The sequence below is a fragment of the Liolophura sinensis genome, chromosome 13 (assembly GCF_032854445.1).
Source record: "Liolophura sinensis isolate JHLJ2023 chromosome 13, CUHK_Ljap_v2, whole genome shotgun sequence".
NCBI lineage: Eukaryota > Metazoa > Mollusca > Polyplacophora > Chitonida > Chitonidae > Liolophura > Liolophura sinensis.
The window spans coordinates 16,803,020-16,821,115 of NC_088307.1; the positions used below are offsets into that span (position 1 = coordinate 16,803,020).

Genomic DNA, 18,096 nt, shown 5'->3' on the forward strand with positions numbered 1-18,096 from the left:
CGCGACATTCAACCACTGACAACCTTGGTCTGTTATCCCGGGCATACACATCGGGTTTCTCCAGGTTTCCCATTAGAGTTTCTCAACTAATGCCCAGAGAAATGTCCGTTTTCAAGGGGTTTCCCCTTGTAACAAATCATCAGAGGTAGTTGGAAGGGTACTGAAGTAATATGAGAAAAAGTTTTCTTAAAATAATAAAAAAAAATCGCAAAGAATATTCTATACATCAGCCGATATTTTCTTCAATATATCTCTATTTTACTGCGACCCGTAACCACGTGGGCTTGCATCTGCGGCACGTCTTCTACGGATCAACAAAATTTCTTCAATATGATTTCTAATAACAACTGGATTTTGGAGACATTACCGTGAGGGGGTGGCTCTTCCCGTCGTGGCATGGATTAGAAACAAGGCAATGTCTTGATGCCCCCCGTATGCGGCTATGTGGAGAGCACTCCAGCCATCGCGATTCGCCAGACGGACATCTGCGCCAAACTTCACCAAAACTTTCACCAGTTCTAAGTTACCGTCCAAACAGCTCAAATGCAGAGCCGTCTGTCCTTCCGCGTCGTACAAGTTTACGTTGATTTTGCCTTGTTCGTCTTCCAGCATTTTTTCTAGCTGGTCCTTGTCCCCATTTCGGACAGCCTCTTGGAAATTTTTCTGGAAGTAAAACTTCGCTGGAGCGGCCTGCGCTGGTACCTCGACTTTGTGCATGACATCCATTGCAAGCTTTTCGATTTAAGAGTGGGTGGGAGTGGATTGAGTAGCAAGCCAGCAAGGGGTGCCTATACAGTACTAAAAATCTCCTGCAGAAATACGACTGACTGTAAGCTTAAAACCTCGCCGTCTTAACACTTCTCTTCTCCACACACTAGCCTGACAAGCAAGAAGTCCCTCACTATCTGTTGAGGCGTTTTTGTCCAGTTAACTACCCGTAATAACTTTTCACTCAATCCGCAGAACTGCACTTGCCCCGGTCTTTTTCGCAAGCTAGTAGAACAAAACTTGCACCGAATGTCAACCTTGTTCCGCTGTGGTAGAATCTGGGTCACCAATACATTTGCCTGTTTCAAGTGAGTCGGAGTAGCCCAGTTAACACGCCGTCACTGGATATGCCCGTAGATACGATCCGCTTTGAGACAGGCTTGTTCTATAGTGCAGTAAGGCCGGCTAGTGTATAAGCTTTTTCCCCTCTGGGCTATACGGTGGGAAAACACAGGCCTTGTCGAACCTTGAGGTGCCGGTGAAAACACTTCTGAATTGAACTGTACACGGCAAGGAGAAGGCCCTATGCGATTGGAATGCCTGCCTGTCCTCTACCACTGTTTCTTCCTCGACCCACCGTACACCACAGAGAGCTGCCCGTCGAATTTAACCCCTGTCTAAAGTTTGGCGAGTTAATAAGTCCTGTGAGGGAACAATCAGCAATAGCCCAGCTCGTCGCTGATTGGTCGACGGCCTCGCAGCAAGGTCGCTGTCTAGCTTATTCACAAGCCGCACAGCGTGGGAACCAGCGCTGAGCGAATTCACAATGCAGTTCATAGCAGGGCCTATTCTAAGGCAGACATAATACTTGCCTAACGCCAGTGCCCCTTCTTAAAACAACTGCCGCTTTTCATACAACTAAATAACCAACTCTCGCCCTTTATACAGTCAGTCGGTATGAAATCAAACAAGACAATTACATTTTTTGTCTTTTATTTTTTGCCTCCTTCGCTTCATTTTTTTTTTAGTATGCCGAAAGGCTATTTTATTTGTAATTCACATACTAGAGGATACATGTGAGTCTAAAATGTTACCAGTAATATTTTTTTCACAAGCCTACATTTTCAAGTTTGTTTCTTGAAAAAAACTCATTTTCATTTTATGACGTTTCTGGCAGCGTTTTTTTTTAATACATCACTTTGTTCTGAAATTTCCGCTACACTTCTGCGCGTGAATACACTAATTACCATGTGCCTGTTAGCTGTCGGATTCATTATAACGGTACACAACTCCAGTTATACACTCTGTCCGTATCAGAGAAACTGGCGTCAACTTATTTGGTCATATAACATGCATGTTGTTTAAACGGAAAATAAAAAAAAAAATAAAAAAAATCATAAATGAAAACAAAAATATAATAAATGCTTATATTGTTGTTTCAGAAGTGTCATGTAGACCACGGTTTGATGCTACTCTGCCTAGTTTCCAGAGAAAGTTTTGTAAACGGTTCACATTACACATTTTCAATGTAATAACTGTGCGATCCAACGATGTGACAGCGGATAACACTTTCCCAGGGATTCTGAATTGTTATGCTTTTTTTATCCTTCGCACCCGCACTATCTACCGCATGTTTCGTGTGAAAATGTCAAAACTTTCCGCACAAATGTTAAATTCAGCCCAAACTTAACTTTAAAAGAATATCCTTCAACTTATCCGAAGATCACATTTTCTGATCTTATATACAGTGAAAACAGTGTGTATTCTGTCCTGTGACTGTATGATTGAAGCCGATTACCACTGACCAGCTTCAATGTTTTTTTTTGGTTGTTGTTGTTGTTTTTTTTTTTTTTAAGTGAAAGTGGAAAGACTCGGTTCGGCCTTTCGTTCTCACATAAGGTGACTAGATGGATGATTGGCACGATGTTTAGATTAGGTATGTACCACCGAACGAAGCAATTAAACATAGTGTTGGTAAACCTTTATGCGACATTACTGATTTATTTTTGAAATCTGTGTTAAACTAGACAGTAACCGAAACGACACCACCGTGCAATGGACATCTGTGGAAAACTCGCCTTGTAGGCAAGTCTGTAGCGGATTGACCTCTGTCCTGCTCGATTTGATTGGTACACTGTTTTTCAGATTCAAACTTCCATTATTTTATCGGCGTCTAGGTCATATGGTGGATTCTTCGAGATTTGATCTACAGATATACCTTCAAATTCCAATGCGCACATTTCATCTGAAAAGAACATATACTATCTAATTCCCACACGTCATTCGATTCACTGATATACGTGATTCACACATATCCTAAGTTTATTCGTGGGTATACCATATGATTCCCACAAATACAGTTTCATTCACAGATATACCATACATCCGATTCCCAAAGGCAGCATTTGATTCTCACGTATATCATCTGATTCTAAGATATCATCTGATTCAGGGTATATCATCCGATTCACGGATGTACAATCCAATTCTCACATATATCATTAGCAAATATACCATTCACTTCCCACATATATCATCTGATTCACAGATATAGCGTCTGATTCACAGATATAACATTTGAATCACAGATAAAACATCTGATTCACAGACATAGTATATGATTCACGGATAGATCAACCAATTCCCAGATAGATCATCCAATTCACACATAGACCATCTAATTCCCACACGTATCTTCTGATTCATACAAGCACCATCTAATTCGCATAGATACAATCTGATTCACACGCATGTCATCTGATTCACACATACGCCATCTTATCCCCACACGTATCATTTCACACAAACATCATCTAATTCCCATACGCATCATTTGATTCACACGCATACCATCTGTTTCCCACACATCTCATCTCATTCACAAATATACCACTTAATCCCCACATGTACCACCTGATTCACATGCACGATCTAATTTACACACAAAACAATCTGATTCACATGTATATCATCTGATTCACACACACCAACTGATTCACACATAGCATCTGATTCACACAGATATCACCTCACTGGCACCTCAGGATATAGAGATCCACGTATAAACAGTCAATCAACAAGTCACGCGTTGACTTAGTGTAGCTTTGCCCCCACTAATTCGTTCATTCATTCATATGTTCACCCAAACACTCACTCACTCCCTGCCTAGCACTCTTATCTTAACTCTTAACTCGACAAGGCTTTTAGCCATAGGGAATCATTCGTTCATTCATTCATTCAGTCAGTCATTCAATAATTCTCAAATAATTTAAAATGGAACAAAATGTTTGGCTGGTAGTTTTAATGTAACAGACCGTACGCGTATACATGGGGTGCATTTTAACAAACAGAATACCGCAAAACTATGTACTAGTAATGAGTCGAGCATCTCTGTACAGTAAAATACACATCATACTATGTGTATAGTTATATGGTTAAGTATGGTCATGCGTAGTTGCATATAGGTACATAATGACTTGTACATTCCATAGTTAATATGCTATGGGATATATATTGTATATGAACTGGCGCGGTAACTTATATAGTGTGTGAAGTTCACACACTATATATGATACATATTCGCATGCCGGACACTGCAGATCTGTGGGAATTCAGGCGCCTATCAGTATTATATATACTTGTGTAAATATGTATAAATATATATCACAACGACCATATGCATTCTTATAAGATATTTCCCATTGCCTCCTGCTTAACATAGACATATAAGGGGGAATTCATCCTCGGCTGAATACATGGGAAGAAACGTTCACCTTCGTATTGAAGAAGATGTCCAAACATACTGAATAGCCCATATTAATATACATATATATATTAAAAATAAATTCATATGGTCACGTACATAAATGATTTCTGAGACTTTATAATATAAAAAAGTGAATTGGCATTTGCCTGAACTTCTTAATAAAAAAAGTACATCAAAAAGAATCTGCTATATAGATGAAAAGAGAATTCAAAATAAAAAAAAAACGTTTCAAAAACAAACCGAATAAGGATACTTGTTCACAAGGTTTATATACTTTGATCTAGACTTTTTATTCATCTTTGCTAGTTTCAATTTTTCTGTGCGTGCAATTCGAGGTGATCTTTTTCAATTTATCCTCAATGAAAACAGTAAAAACGTATAAATCTGCTTGAGGCAACGTTTGCATTGTAACGTGGAGAAAACCATGCAAAGGCTATCTTCATTAAGCTCAAGTACACTTTGTATCTTTTAAAATATGGCTTGTTTTCAAAGTATCTTTGTACATTAGGACTAGAGACAGCAATTTAAAAACAGATTTATACTGAAATTCGGTCTGAAATGTAATGAGAACGTTATATTCCTCTGGAGTTTTCGTTATGTATATATAGGTGTGTAAATTTGCGATGGCCTCATCGATTTTTGTTTTAGAAGGTCATTTCAGCATTATTGTGTAATGAGACAGATCAGATTGATGAATATTTAGCTGACAATGAACTGGTCTGGTATCGGCTGCATGGTATCGACAAATTTTATCTCGTGTTGGAAAACTTGTACAGGGCAATAAAATAAAGGACATCACACATAAAAGAGCTATGAAAATATATTACTGCATTGTGAAAAAAAATAATAAAAAATAACACACAAAACAACTGCACTTTCCCACGCAGAAAATGTGACCAAAAAAAGTTGTTGCTCATAAAACCATCATAATTAAATATGCTATACCTATGTGTTTCCCAGTTAACCAAAATTGTATTGTAAGCGAACAATATATTGATTTGTAATATACTATACTGTTATTAAATTAAGACTAACAGAAATATACAGGTTTGATGCACCGATGCATATATATTGCCGAGAGTTCATCCAGTGCATATATTTATAACACCTTTATAAAAATCTTTATAATTCCATCGCGGATGTACTATTGATTGGATCGTTTGATAACAAAATAATGAAGTTCTACCTTCTCCGTTATTTTCGTATGTAACAAGTCACACTGCATTCACTATAACAAATGAATGACTATATCGTGCACCGATCAGTCGTATGAACTGCAAGTTGAGGTTGCCTTTTTTTTTTATTAAGTTCAGCGCAGACCGAATAGAAGGCCAAAGTGTCAAGCAGAAATTACTGGCGAAGACAGGCATGTGTGAAGTATGAAAATGGGCTATGTTAGGCGAACTCTGCTGTGTGTACACTCTCACTCATTCAGCACAAAGCACATACATGCGGTGTGCTCTGGTGTGGGAATGCATTTAAATGCTCTCTTCTTCCTCTTCTCTGAACGAAAATCCCTTTTTCATAGGGGGTTTTTTTTTAGCCGATGGCCAACCTTGATAAAAGCGAAGTTATCAAAGGAGCCAAAATTTCCCGTTTGAATTTCTATATATATTAAAAAAACCCAATGTGGGTGGGCAGGAAGAGCGCCATTATATTCCACGTCTGTTTCTTACACATACATGGTCGGAAAATTTCAATATCAGCATTTCTTATTCCAAAGATCTTGGTTGGACAAATGGGTAAAATACAATCAACTCATTTCGAAGTTGGGCATGAAAATAAGTTTAACCTCCCACACCTACCCCCGCTCAACACTGCCACCCACCCCAGCTCCAGCCCCAAGCCCAATCGCAACTAAGCTTTGGGAGGAGACAAATTCACGATTGACTTTACCATTTTCCTCAGTTAATCCCAGAAATACCTCTTTTGTATGTATATATTCAGCACTAGCATATATTACCGATAAAAGTGAATTCAACAACATTGCATTTCGTTACATATTTTTAAAGGACATAAAATTTTTCGAATGTCGAACTTTGGCTCAGTCAATCTTATAGAGTGTAATCCTAATGTTAACAGTGCATAAAGACCTATAGGCTATTATTATATTAAATATACCCGTATGATAAATATATTTACTCGTTCTTCTCACGGTAATATTTAATGGATTGACAAGTGGTGAAACTAAAATACGGTTAATACGTTTAGTCTCCACACATCATGACCACTGACAATGCTGTCCTTGTAAGCCCTTATCTCAAACAAAACAAGGTAAAAAGAAGAATTAAAAAAGTGTTTATAAAAAACAGAGGTTATATAAGTATAAAGTAAGTTTGATTTTCGAGTTTCAGATTTAACGCACACGTTGAGAAAAGCTAGTTTGAACACGTTATTTCACTGTATAGGGGTAGCAAATTATTATACTGACTGGAGAGAAGCTGGCGTTAAACGTATGGGGTCAAGATGGGATCTTAGGAATGTTGGTGGGCGGGGCACACAGTGGTGTTTAAGTGTATAACTATTGTATCACTGTCAAAAAACAGTGAATTTTAAATTCTCGTACCTGACAATAACTGTGTGTGAAAGAAGCCTCTCATTCAACAATCGATGTTGAAATAGCCTTAAGCTTCACAGGAGACCACTCCATACAGTCATCACCCCCCACCCCCACCCCATTTTCCCAAATCCCTAGCCTCCCGGCTCACTTTCTCCCACCGTTGTCCGAAGCTGTCCCCTTGCTATATGACAGGCCGCTGTTACGCCACTGGGAATGGACAAGCCGTCTGTTCACATAGCCCTCGACGGTCTGTCTGCCCGGCACAGTCCCCGCGGCCGAAACCGGTGACACTGCACGCATTCCGCCTGACACACGCGGCCGACGGACAGAGCCTGTGGGAAGACCTAGGCCCCTTCTCTCGCACAGTACTCGTTGGGCTGACCGATAACCGGTGCAACAGATCTGCCATCGATGACACTCTGCACTGCATCAGTCGGCGGTAATTTTAGACCGGTAGTTCAAACTTCCGCATTTTTAATAGGTTAGCGAATTATTTTTAGAACACAGATAAGGCAGATAAGAGAAGTTAAAAAAAAAAAAAATGATGATACACCATACAGCACGTTTTAACACAAAAATTATCATGTCTTTATTTTATCTCTGCTGTTGTGTATATTAAATGTAACAGGATATCTTAACTATAAATGTACATTATGTGACGGGTGGTGAATTCAGACAGATAAACGCGAATCCGGGTACGCTGTATGATGAGTAACTTCGGTGTGAAGCTTTATGTAATCATTAAGAATAGTTAACCTCCGATGCCTGGTCCATTAGTCAGACTGAAAAAAAAAACATTAACTTTTGCTAACTTCCTATAAAGATTTTTGACATTTGTGCTCACAATTTCAATTCTAATGACGTTCCTCATTTACATACACTTTTATCTACACATTCCATCGGTAAACAAACGTCGATTTCATATTGCTGCTGTTGATCTTAAGGTAGACCTTAAGATGAACTCTTATTTTATTATTGATAACATTGTCGCGTTGCGCAAGCCATTAGTAATATGTCATCGCCAATTTGAAAGTCTTGCTTTTACTTTCTTTACGGTGTGTGCTCAAAGTAACGCGTTAATTTCGTTGACTTAATTGCTGTTACGCCGTACCCAAAATTTATTTTTATGTCCGGTTTATTTGTGGATGACACTGAAAATAAAACGTGTTTAAAAATGAGCTAAATTTAAATTGATGGCTTTGAGTTTAAAACTGATATCAGGTCATATTCAACCAGTGAAGTATAGCCGTGCACTCTATTTGTGACTTGCAAAACAAGTATACAACAGCAGTGCGCCCATACATTACCAAAGCCAGATGGACGCTAACTGTTCTAAACAACCAAAAATGGTAATCCGATGTTCCAAATGCATTTTACTCCATGCATTGAAAAAGTCAAAAGTTGAAAAATACATCAAACTACTTTCCCAGTCAGTGTTTAATCGGTTTTCAGGTGACATATGTACATGCATTTCAGTTTGTGCTTTCTGTGCAACATCAACGTTAAATAAAGATTTCATACCAAGTGACATTCCGCGGTTAATTATTTACTCTGGCAACAAAAATCAGTTTGTTTATGTATGGTTTTGTCTCCATGACCACTGCTCACGTGCGGACAAACTGTTGTGTTTTATTCCACTTGTACACAAACATCCTTCTCTGTTCAAACCAAGTCAGGCATCCGTCAAATTGTTTAAGTGTTCGCTAAGTCACAATTCTGACAGAAAATCACGCAATATGTAACGCAACGAACCATACAAAATAGTGCGAGGAAACCAGGCACCAATAGCTTACAGTTTTAGAGATTTGGCTTCAGGTGACTAAAGTCACAAGATTATCAGGTAATGTATGGGCATTCCGCCCCCCCACCCCCACCCCCCGACACACACACACAAATAAACCTGACCGTTATAATAGAAATAAAAAATTCTTGAGCACGACTCTGACAAAAGTAAATAAATTGAAACTTTAATTCGTTCATGTTTCGGTGCATCTTTACCTTGGTACGTTAATGTTATAGTATAAAATACGTTCAGTTGAACTCCAAATCTCAGTATCTGACGTAGCTACTGGTAAATAAGTTACTTAAGTTGCATTCACAACTTGATCTTTCTGTCCCGCCCATTTATGCAGACAAGAGTTGACTTAGATGACAAGGTGTCTAAAGTTAGATAACATATCAAGTAGCCCTAATTAGAACATCTGCTGTTCAGACACGGTTAACAAAGATGACGTCACCTGCCAGCACATTGCACAAGGGCGGAACATCATTGGATCAGGGGAGATAATAGCGGCTCAGGTGACTGACACCTGATGTTTTCAACAAGCGACCTTGACACCGTGGATCAACAAACAATACCTCATTATCTCCATCAGTTAATTACCTAACAATTTACCAGGTGTTGTCATGAACACCTACTTGTGGTGCTAAGAAGCTGGGGGACTGGGTGAGGAGGGGCGTTTGGGTATGCCTGTGTGCGTGGGCTGGGGGGACGAATTCTTTGTGCTTGTCATTCAAAGAATTCAGAGAAAACTCTGCCTCCAAAGAATTTACTTTTTTAAGCAAATTATTTGATGCCAAATGAATGCCCAATAGTGGCTTTTATTCGCCATACAGCACAATGACGTCACATCGACGTTCGTCGCCATATAAAATCAGTGTGGCTAGTTTAAATTGAAAAATTAAAAAGAAACAATGAATAATAGCATTATTGTAGTTCTCCAAAGTCCCATCGTGAGACTGACACATTTCACCGGATTTATTTCAGTGAGAACGTAATGAAGGAATTTCCAAAATGAGGCTTGTTCTTCTTCATCATGAAGATCACCTACTTTTATCAAGAATTTTCCTCTGAAAAGATTATTTAAAATTACTTCAAAGAGACGAACACATCCACCAAGTGATTTCCGGCAATGCAGAAAACAACTTTCGGTATAGAAGAGCAGCTATATGAACAGAGACCAGTTATATATCTCACAATCAAATCGTCGATACAATTCAGTTTTGGACATTTTCTTTGAACGAATTCAGTTACAGTATGGTGAGACCCAGAACGGACTGCCACACAAGTGTGTAACAAATTGACACCAGGTAACCATTTTAATTGAACACTTTGTCTGTTAATTATCCTCACTTACTTAATCAAAGGTCCCCACGCCCAGACAACACCTCATAAAGGTGTCTAACTTTCATCAAGGTAGGTAATCGCTTTATAGCCTTTAACCTCAGCGATTGGAATCAGACAAAACATTACTTCACGGGGATTACGTCACCTGCCAGCACGAGAGGCGGGGTGTCATTGGGTGAGATAATCTGCGTTGATTTCTAAGCTGGAGTTGACTGAAAGGGAACCTATACCTTATTGTGACGATGTGATCTGGGGGTAAAGGTTCGAATCCCAATGTTTAACCATTTGGATTTACTTTTAACTTTTGTTGAAATATAGTTATATAGAAAATATTCGTTAATTAGCACACAAAAATCTAATATATTTTCACCTTATCTAAAAGAATATCAACATGTCAAAACTAATTGAAGAAAGAAACCACAGTCGTCATGTATAATCTACCAGAAAACCTTTTTTTAAAAAACAGTCAGTTCGCCATTATCAACAATTTGAAGAAAAAGGAGCAAATTGAAATCATTTTATACCTTCTTCCCCTTTTCTACAGGTTATTCCGGTTAATGAACCTTCATTGACAACTTGATTAATTACCCCCGCCCATCTGACCCATGTGACGTCGGGGCGGTGTAAGGGTGTCTAATGTTAGCCACTGTGTACAATGTGTACAATGGGCTTGATTACATCCCCTGTTTGAGTCTGGCAATAAGTATAGTGACGTCACAGTGATTACGTCACCTGCTGACACGAGGAGAAGTAATCCGAAGAAACAAAGATTAAAGAATAAATATGTCGTTATCCGGATCAGTCGTTAACCTAACAATTACAGAGCTATGATCATTGTCAGTTGTCTATATTCGTTTTAATTTAATCCGAAGTTAAATGTTCAAATCCCCTTAATTCCAACTCTGAATTTTGAATGGAGGTAATGGGGCACATATACAAACCCTTTTTTGTTTGTTGGTTTGTTTCCAGACCGTTTTCAGAGACATTGGCCTATGCTGTCTGCCAATTGTATACATGTATATGACGAAATAAGCTTGAACGTAAAATTGTACACCATTTCTGGCTCAATGGAGACTCGGGTCCAAGCTGGATTGACCCGTCATTGCTCTCTTATAATACAGGAGTATTAGGTTATACCAGATTGCCCACATATCATTATGGCAAATTTGGGAATGAACAACAGATTACACATATGCCCGAGTTACTTTAGGCAATATTTTAGTAATCACGTTCAGCATTTCCAGCATCACCTTATATATTAAAGGTTTATAATGGAGAATCAGGCTTTCTGGCAATAATATGCTTTAGACGGAAAAGGGTCCCCTTTCCTCGATCATTTCTAAGCGGCGATTTCAAATACTGTAAAAGACATAAAATTGGACCCAAACAAGTGCATTTTTACAGGAAAATAAAAATATCACAAAATATTTCTTTCGGCTCTGAATCTTACATTTTAAACTAGAAAGCATCCTACATTCCAAATAAATTTCAAGACACTTTCTGAGATCAATACAGAGCTCTCAGGATCAAGGAAATATTAGCTGTTTGGTCAGAGGCGACATGCCAGGTCATTTACAATAGTTTATTCCTCTACTACATGTATCACAGCAATTAAATTTCAACAAATATTGGTCGTTAAATTAAGATAACTTTAGAGCCTCATTTACATTTCTAATATGCATAGTTTAAAATCACAATTCCACAAAATTTTCAAAAATCAAATAGGGAACTAGACAGTTTCTATACACGTGTACGTGTACGTTTAAGGGGTCAGATGAGTCAATCCATGATGTCCTTACATAGGCTAAACGTCAACCAAATTATTCTCAACATGAAAGTTTATTTTATAGAAAGGCTAGGCCTCGGCACTTCGGCTCAGATTTAAAAACAAAAATTCACGTCTTTGATAAAGTTCAGGTTAGGTTTTAGGTATAAACCAATACTTCACTGCGAGAAAATTCGAGAAAAAACGGGACCTCCCTCGAGGCATCTTTAAATGGCTGATTACTCTAAATTCAACCGTTTGTTACTAAATTATCAATTCAGACCAATGTTACAGCCCACCACGCCCAAACGACAAAAACTCGCATGACAAAGGTGTCTAACTTTCTTATCACGTAGATAATCTTTTTAATTGACTCATAGGGATTACGTCACTTGTCAGCGCAAAAAGGGTGGGACGCTATTGGGCCAAGGAGGGATAATCGACCAGCAAGGGGAGGGCACCTGCAGGTATGGTGATTCTTAAAGATTCCGAAATTAGCAAAGAATACATCATTAATGCGCTTAGCTAACATTAAAGGGACTTGTCATTAACACCTATACTGTCCATAAGTTTTAACAGGCCCCAGAATTCAAACTTGGCGATGCTATCTGGGGTGTCTTGGCTTTATGCCCGCGATCTCTATGTCACGCAGAGCACAGAGTAAATACAACAATTCTGTTCAAGTACCAACTTCTCTGATAAGGGTAGAAGTTATAAGGCGATAATAGGGTAAAATGTTGTAACAAGCTATAAGTGCTGAGACTACCCTTAATCGGCACCCACCCAATCTAATCTTACCCCCTACATCATTTTTTTTTATAATACGGGTATTTAATAATAGTAAGAAATATTTGATGATTGGAAATTATACCCAAACCTAGCCTTTTCTTTATTTTTGTACATTTTTGACGGAATAGCATTAAATTCAATGCTCGGATTCTGTGTGTGTGTGAGTGTGTGAGTTGGGCGTGGGGGGGGGGGGGGATGGGTTAAAGTCATGTAGCACTTGGCGTGAAACTCTCAGCGTAATTCTATTATCAAAATTGTATGAAAGCATTGTAAGGTTTAATATTATGAACTGTATTTTTGGATATAGTGTAATATGGTCTTTCAACATAGGCTTACTTAAGATTGAGGACTCATTCACTTTGGTTAGCGCGCTAACACAGCGTAATGACCCAGGAGTCTCTCACCAATGCGGTCGCTGTGAGTTCAAGTCCAGCTCATGCTGGCTTCCTCTCCGGCCGTACGTGGGAATGTCTGCCAGCAACCTGCGAATGATCGTGGGTTTCCCCCGGGCTCTGCCCGGTTTCCACCCACCATAATGCTGGCCGCCGTCGTATAAGTGAAATATTCTTGAGTACGGCGTAAAACACCAATCAAATACATGTAAATAAATAAACTGTATGAGATTATATTATCTGGTACAGCAACAAATATTCGTCTTTGTACATTTTCATCCATGGGTACATTTGCGTACCAAATTGGTAGCGCGACAATTCCCATGGCCTCTTTTGTGATTTGAGTTTAATAGCGTTTATATATTGACTTATATACATGTATTTGTTTGTTTACCTATTATTGTGGGTGATAATTGATATATACGAATGTCCGTATCAATCTTTTATTACATTCTCATCTTGCTGCTTGATTTGCGTTTGTAGTAAATTTTTCTGTAATAAAATTTTGAAACTAAAGAAAACTTTCTTTAGCCGAAGAGTTAAAATAAAATAAACACTCAAGACAAAAAAGATAGTTCATTATTCAACTTAAAGAAGGCAAAACACATTCGACATAAAGACTGTCGCCATGGGTCTAAATTGTGTCAAGGGTGAATGAATCAATGAATACCCAAGTCTTGCTATAAATTTGCTAATTCTTTCTCTTTTTTAATTTTTTTTGCCTAAAGAAGCCTGAAAAATTTGTGAGACTTTTACAAAGTCCATTGTCCCATAAGATCACAGAATAACATCTAATTGCTAGTTACATATTATAGTCCGCCCTACTGACATATCATGACCAAGCCACATTTTCGTCCATGCAATGGGTACACCCAAACTCCCAGCATGTAACACTTCTTATCGCACTTATATGGGTGATCCGGAAAAACACACACATATTAACAGGTTCACACGATCTCATCATGGTCTTAGCTAATCAATACCATATGCTTCCGTCCCCCCTGGGGATGTGGTATAATCTGCTTATCTGTGGGTGGAGCCGCTGAGGTGGGGCGTCAACCGAGCGCAGGGTGCTAACAACCTGTTGGACATCCTTAACACCCCTCTGCTACAGAGATTATCAGCCAACCATGCTGAGTTGGCCCCGGATAAAGGGCGCCATCATTGAGGTCAGAGGATTCACATGTAGTTTTAATTATGTCATTATTGTCAGTTGCTGCGATGTGATGACCCACTTGTTTAGAATGCTTCGCATGAATACGTGGTTTAATTAACTTGAATCTCCTTTCAGTCGTATTGTTCCTTTAATTCCCAAATATCCGGGTGACCACTGACCTGAAGTTTCCATGGACACAGGACTTGAACGCCACTCTTTAATTCTAAAGGCCTTATACACACATCCTTTAACTTAGAGATCTCCTAGCTAGATTCTTTTGCATCTTTTTCTATTTTACTTTTCAATGCATCGTAAAATGTCGCAGTCTCGAGTGAGCCTATGATCAAAGTTCAGATCTTATTCTGAGAAATGGTTGTTTTTGTCTACGTGGAGAAACCTGCAAAGCAAAATCTAGGTGGCATCTTCTAATGTTGAGAATGGCCCAAATATCTGAGGAAACAAGTGAATTGTCCTCGCTATGTTCATCGCCATATCGTGATTGAAGGAATTTAAATACATGGGTTTATTCAACATAACATTAGTACATAAGCATACGAAGTGGTCACGCAGTACCAAAGAGGGTCTCCTTGGCCGAGGGATTAGCACGCCAGCGTGGCACAGTGACTCGGGATTCTCTCACCAATGCGGTCGCTGGGAGTTCAAGTCCAGCTTATGTTGGCTTCCTCTCCGGCGGTACGTGGAAAGGTCTTACAGCAACCGGCGGTTGGTCGTGAAACATTTTTAAGTACGGCGTAAAACACCGATAAAATAAATAAATGAATATGAGAAAGACATTGCATGGGAATGGAAGATATTGACTGAAATGGTTTCATAAAGTTAGAACTGTTAAGTTTCGGGGAAAAAGTAGCATACGTGCATACTTTCACTTTCTCATGCGAAAAAATGCTGTTCAAAATGGATCAAACTGAAACTTTTGTGTGTGTATATATGTGTATATAGCGAATATCAACAACGTGTGGGACAAAAACTTATGCTAATTTGAACATTAATGTTGTACTTTGATTATTTGGATATCGAACAAACATGTTATCTATTACTGTCGGCCCTGCCACAAGGTCTGTCGACATTCTGTGGATGGTAGTGGCTCTGCTCTGTTTCTTCTCACCATAAAACTGGCCACCGTTCTGTAAGTGAAATATTAATTGTTCAGTATGGCGTTAAACAACGAGTAAACAAATGTAGAAATCATTTCATTAATCCAGTTTTATTGTGTGTATATAGAAAACTATATGGTCACTTATGCGATGGCGTTCCGCCATCTCCTAATAAGGAGATTTTACATTACAGACATACATCCCTATTGTGCCGTGCGATTCATTTGTAAACGTCTGATTCATGTTTAATTACGCGGTTGCTAGTTCCGAATTTACTTCATTTAATGTGCTTCACTGTTCATGTTATATAGTTAAATTTTTTAGTTTTTCATTTGACTTGAGTTCTGGGCAAAGCAGTTCCGTAAATGGTTCAATTCTTTATATCGCTTTAACCGTTTTCAATGTAAAAGCAGGCGTTCGGTATAGATAGGGACATCACACAAACTATGGCCGAAGGTGTAACTTTCTGGGAAATGAATTTGGTGGACATTCCCGTGGCTAACACCCCTTCACCAAGGCATCTTCGGTTTCCGCCCAGAGCCGGATGTTGCCGGAGGCGTCACGGACAGTTTGTTTGACAGTGTTCGGATCATCGTTTGGAAGGATGGCGGACTGTATGACGTAACACGTTGTAAATAAAATGGAGAGTACAGCGAGTTCCCACAACACACTGCAATATTGGTATATAGACACAGGCGCAGTGCAACTGGTTAACGTCAAAATTGGTTCAAATATAAGCGTCAAGTCCGACATTCCTATACCATTCGTAGTCCGTAAAGGGCGTTCCAAGTCGATAATCGCAAGATCCATTTCCACAACAACGTTTAACACTAACTCCCGAAGATAAAGGTATGTAAAAAATTATACAAATAAGAAATAAAGCCGGTAACACACAAGAGAGAAGCGGTCATCAGTTTTCAATGATGCCGGGCAGACAATGAATATTCCAGGCATGAATTCCATATCAAAGTTCAAATTCGTAGTCCGTGAAAGTCATTCTGTGTAGTTTCTGTGATTCACACGTCTATTTCCCTCCCCTACAGGTATTAACAGGGTAGTAAGCCGAACTGGTATCAGCATTTGAACGTCCTGCAACGTCCTGTGATATTTGGAGCACACAGACATGATAATACCTCGGAATACACGCCATGCAGCCAGGGATATCTTAACACACAAACCAAATGGGATATATACACACACACACTCAAAAACACGTTGTATGAACACAAACTTAAAAGTGTAAACAACTCTGAACAACTTGTCTATCTTGTTTTGCATTAACACAAGGTCTTGTGTAAAAACAACTGAACACAAGATGTGTTGGATGTTATACACAATTTTTACACACAATACTTGTTGCAAAAAGTTTTTGTATAGATTACCTCATTTTGATTCAACACAACTTTGTGTTTTATTTTTTTTTTTTGCAACATCAACATGTGTACTTTGCATTTATATAAGACATGTTTGTGGTGGGGTCACACGTTTCTGTGTTGAATGAAAACACTATTAAGTATTAGATTCCAACACAAGTGTTTTTTGTGTGTACGTTTTCACACTTACTTGACCACGTGATATCTTGGCCTAAGATGAAATGGCGACATGTCCGCGCCAGACATATATCAATAAACACGTCGCTTTCGTTTCACTTCTACGTCAACTTAAAAAATCTCGACTGTGTGGACTTTTCCTAAGTCCCAAAACGTCACCTGAAGCGTCTTTTTAATTTTAAACCACAAGAATACAAAAAACTAAAAGACGCTGATTTTTTTCTCGAGTGGAGAAGCGGTATAACAAAAAACAAAACACTTCTAAATTTATACATATATAGTATTATTCCGTTTATCCGAAGATCGAGAATTAAAGCTACAAAATACTATTGGAAATGAGTGATGTAGACAATAAGAAATTATATGATACCAATGCATTGGAAGCCAAAACAAAATATATATCTTTGGTATCTGTAGGTAATTCGTAATGTAACATTTATGATATATGAGTTGTTTTATTTACCAAAGAAAAAAAATAATTACACTTATATGTATATTGATGCACCGTCTATTCACGTCGTGCTGACATGTAGTGGTTTGCACTGTAGCTCACGCTGTCAGTGAATATGTTTTCAGTATTTAACCAACACAGTAATTTGTTTGCTTTGAGCTACCCGAATTTTCTCAAGAATAATCGACCGGCGATGTCGGTCAAGTATACACACGGTGTATAAACTGCAACAATTTACAATGCGCTATGAAAAAGATTAGGCGACATACACGCGCACTTTCTAGAAAATGTATTAACGCATTGAAGTACGTCTTTGAATGCACAAATGTATGCACTTCACATACAACACAGCTTGTTCTCTTTGGTCAGGTTCTTGATGAGCCAATATGATTTTTTTCTTTCTCTTCTTTTTTTTTTTCTATTTTGATATAGGGCACATGAGACAAAATATCGTCCACGTTTTAGTTTCGCATTTGAGTTCCAGATATGTTGAAAAGATGTATGGAAGTTTGTTTGGAGGCTAGTATGATACTGAACTGAATGTATCGTTTATTTTTCACTAAAAATAAACTTTTGGAGCGAAAGTTTGTCATTTACAGTTTTCAAACAAATACCCGGTACCTTATAGGCAGTTTTTTAAGCAAGGGATTATGTGTAATATATATGTAGTAAACAACCGTGAAATCTACAAAAGTATTTATTACATGTAGCAGTAAT

The 18,096-nt window shown here is 38.5% G+C and overlaps 1 protein-coding gene across 1 annotated transcript; it reads right to left on the reverse strand.

The window, feature by feature from the left end:
* Positions 1-363: 363 nt before the first annotated feature.
* LOC135480923 (notch-regulated ankyrin repeat-containing protein-like) lies at positions 364-726 on the reverse strand. The gene has a single exon (XM_064760854.1). The coding sequence runs from the start codon at positions 724-726 to the stop codon at positions 364-366; it is 363 nt and encodes a 120-aa protein (XP_064616924.1).
* Positions 727-18,096: the final 17,370 nt, after the last annotated feature.

Excerpts from the sequence above, each read along its gene's own strand:
- LOC135480923 (XM_064760854.1), bottom strand. The coding sequence starts at position 726 with ATGGATGTCATGCACAAAGTCGAGGTACCAGCGCAGGCCGCTCCAGCG.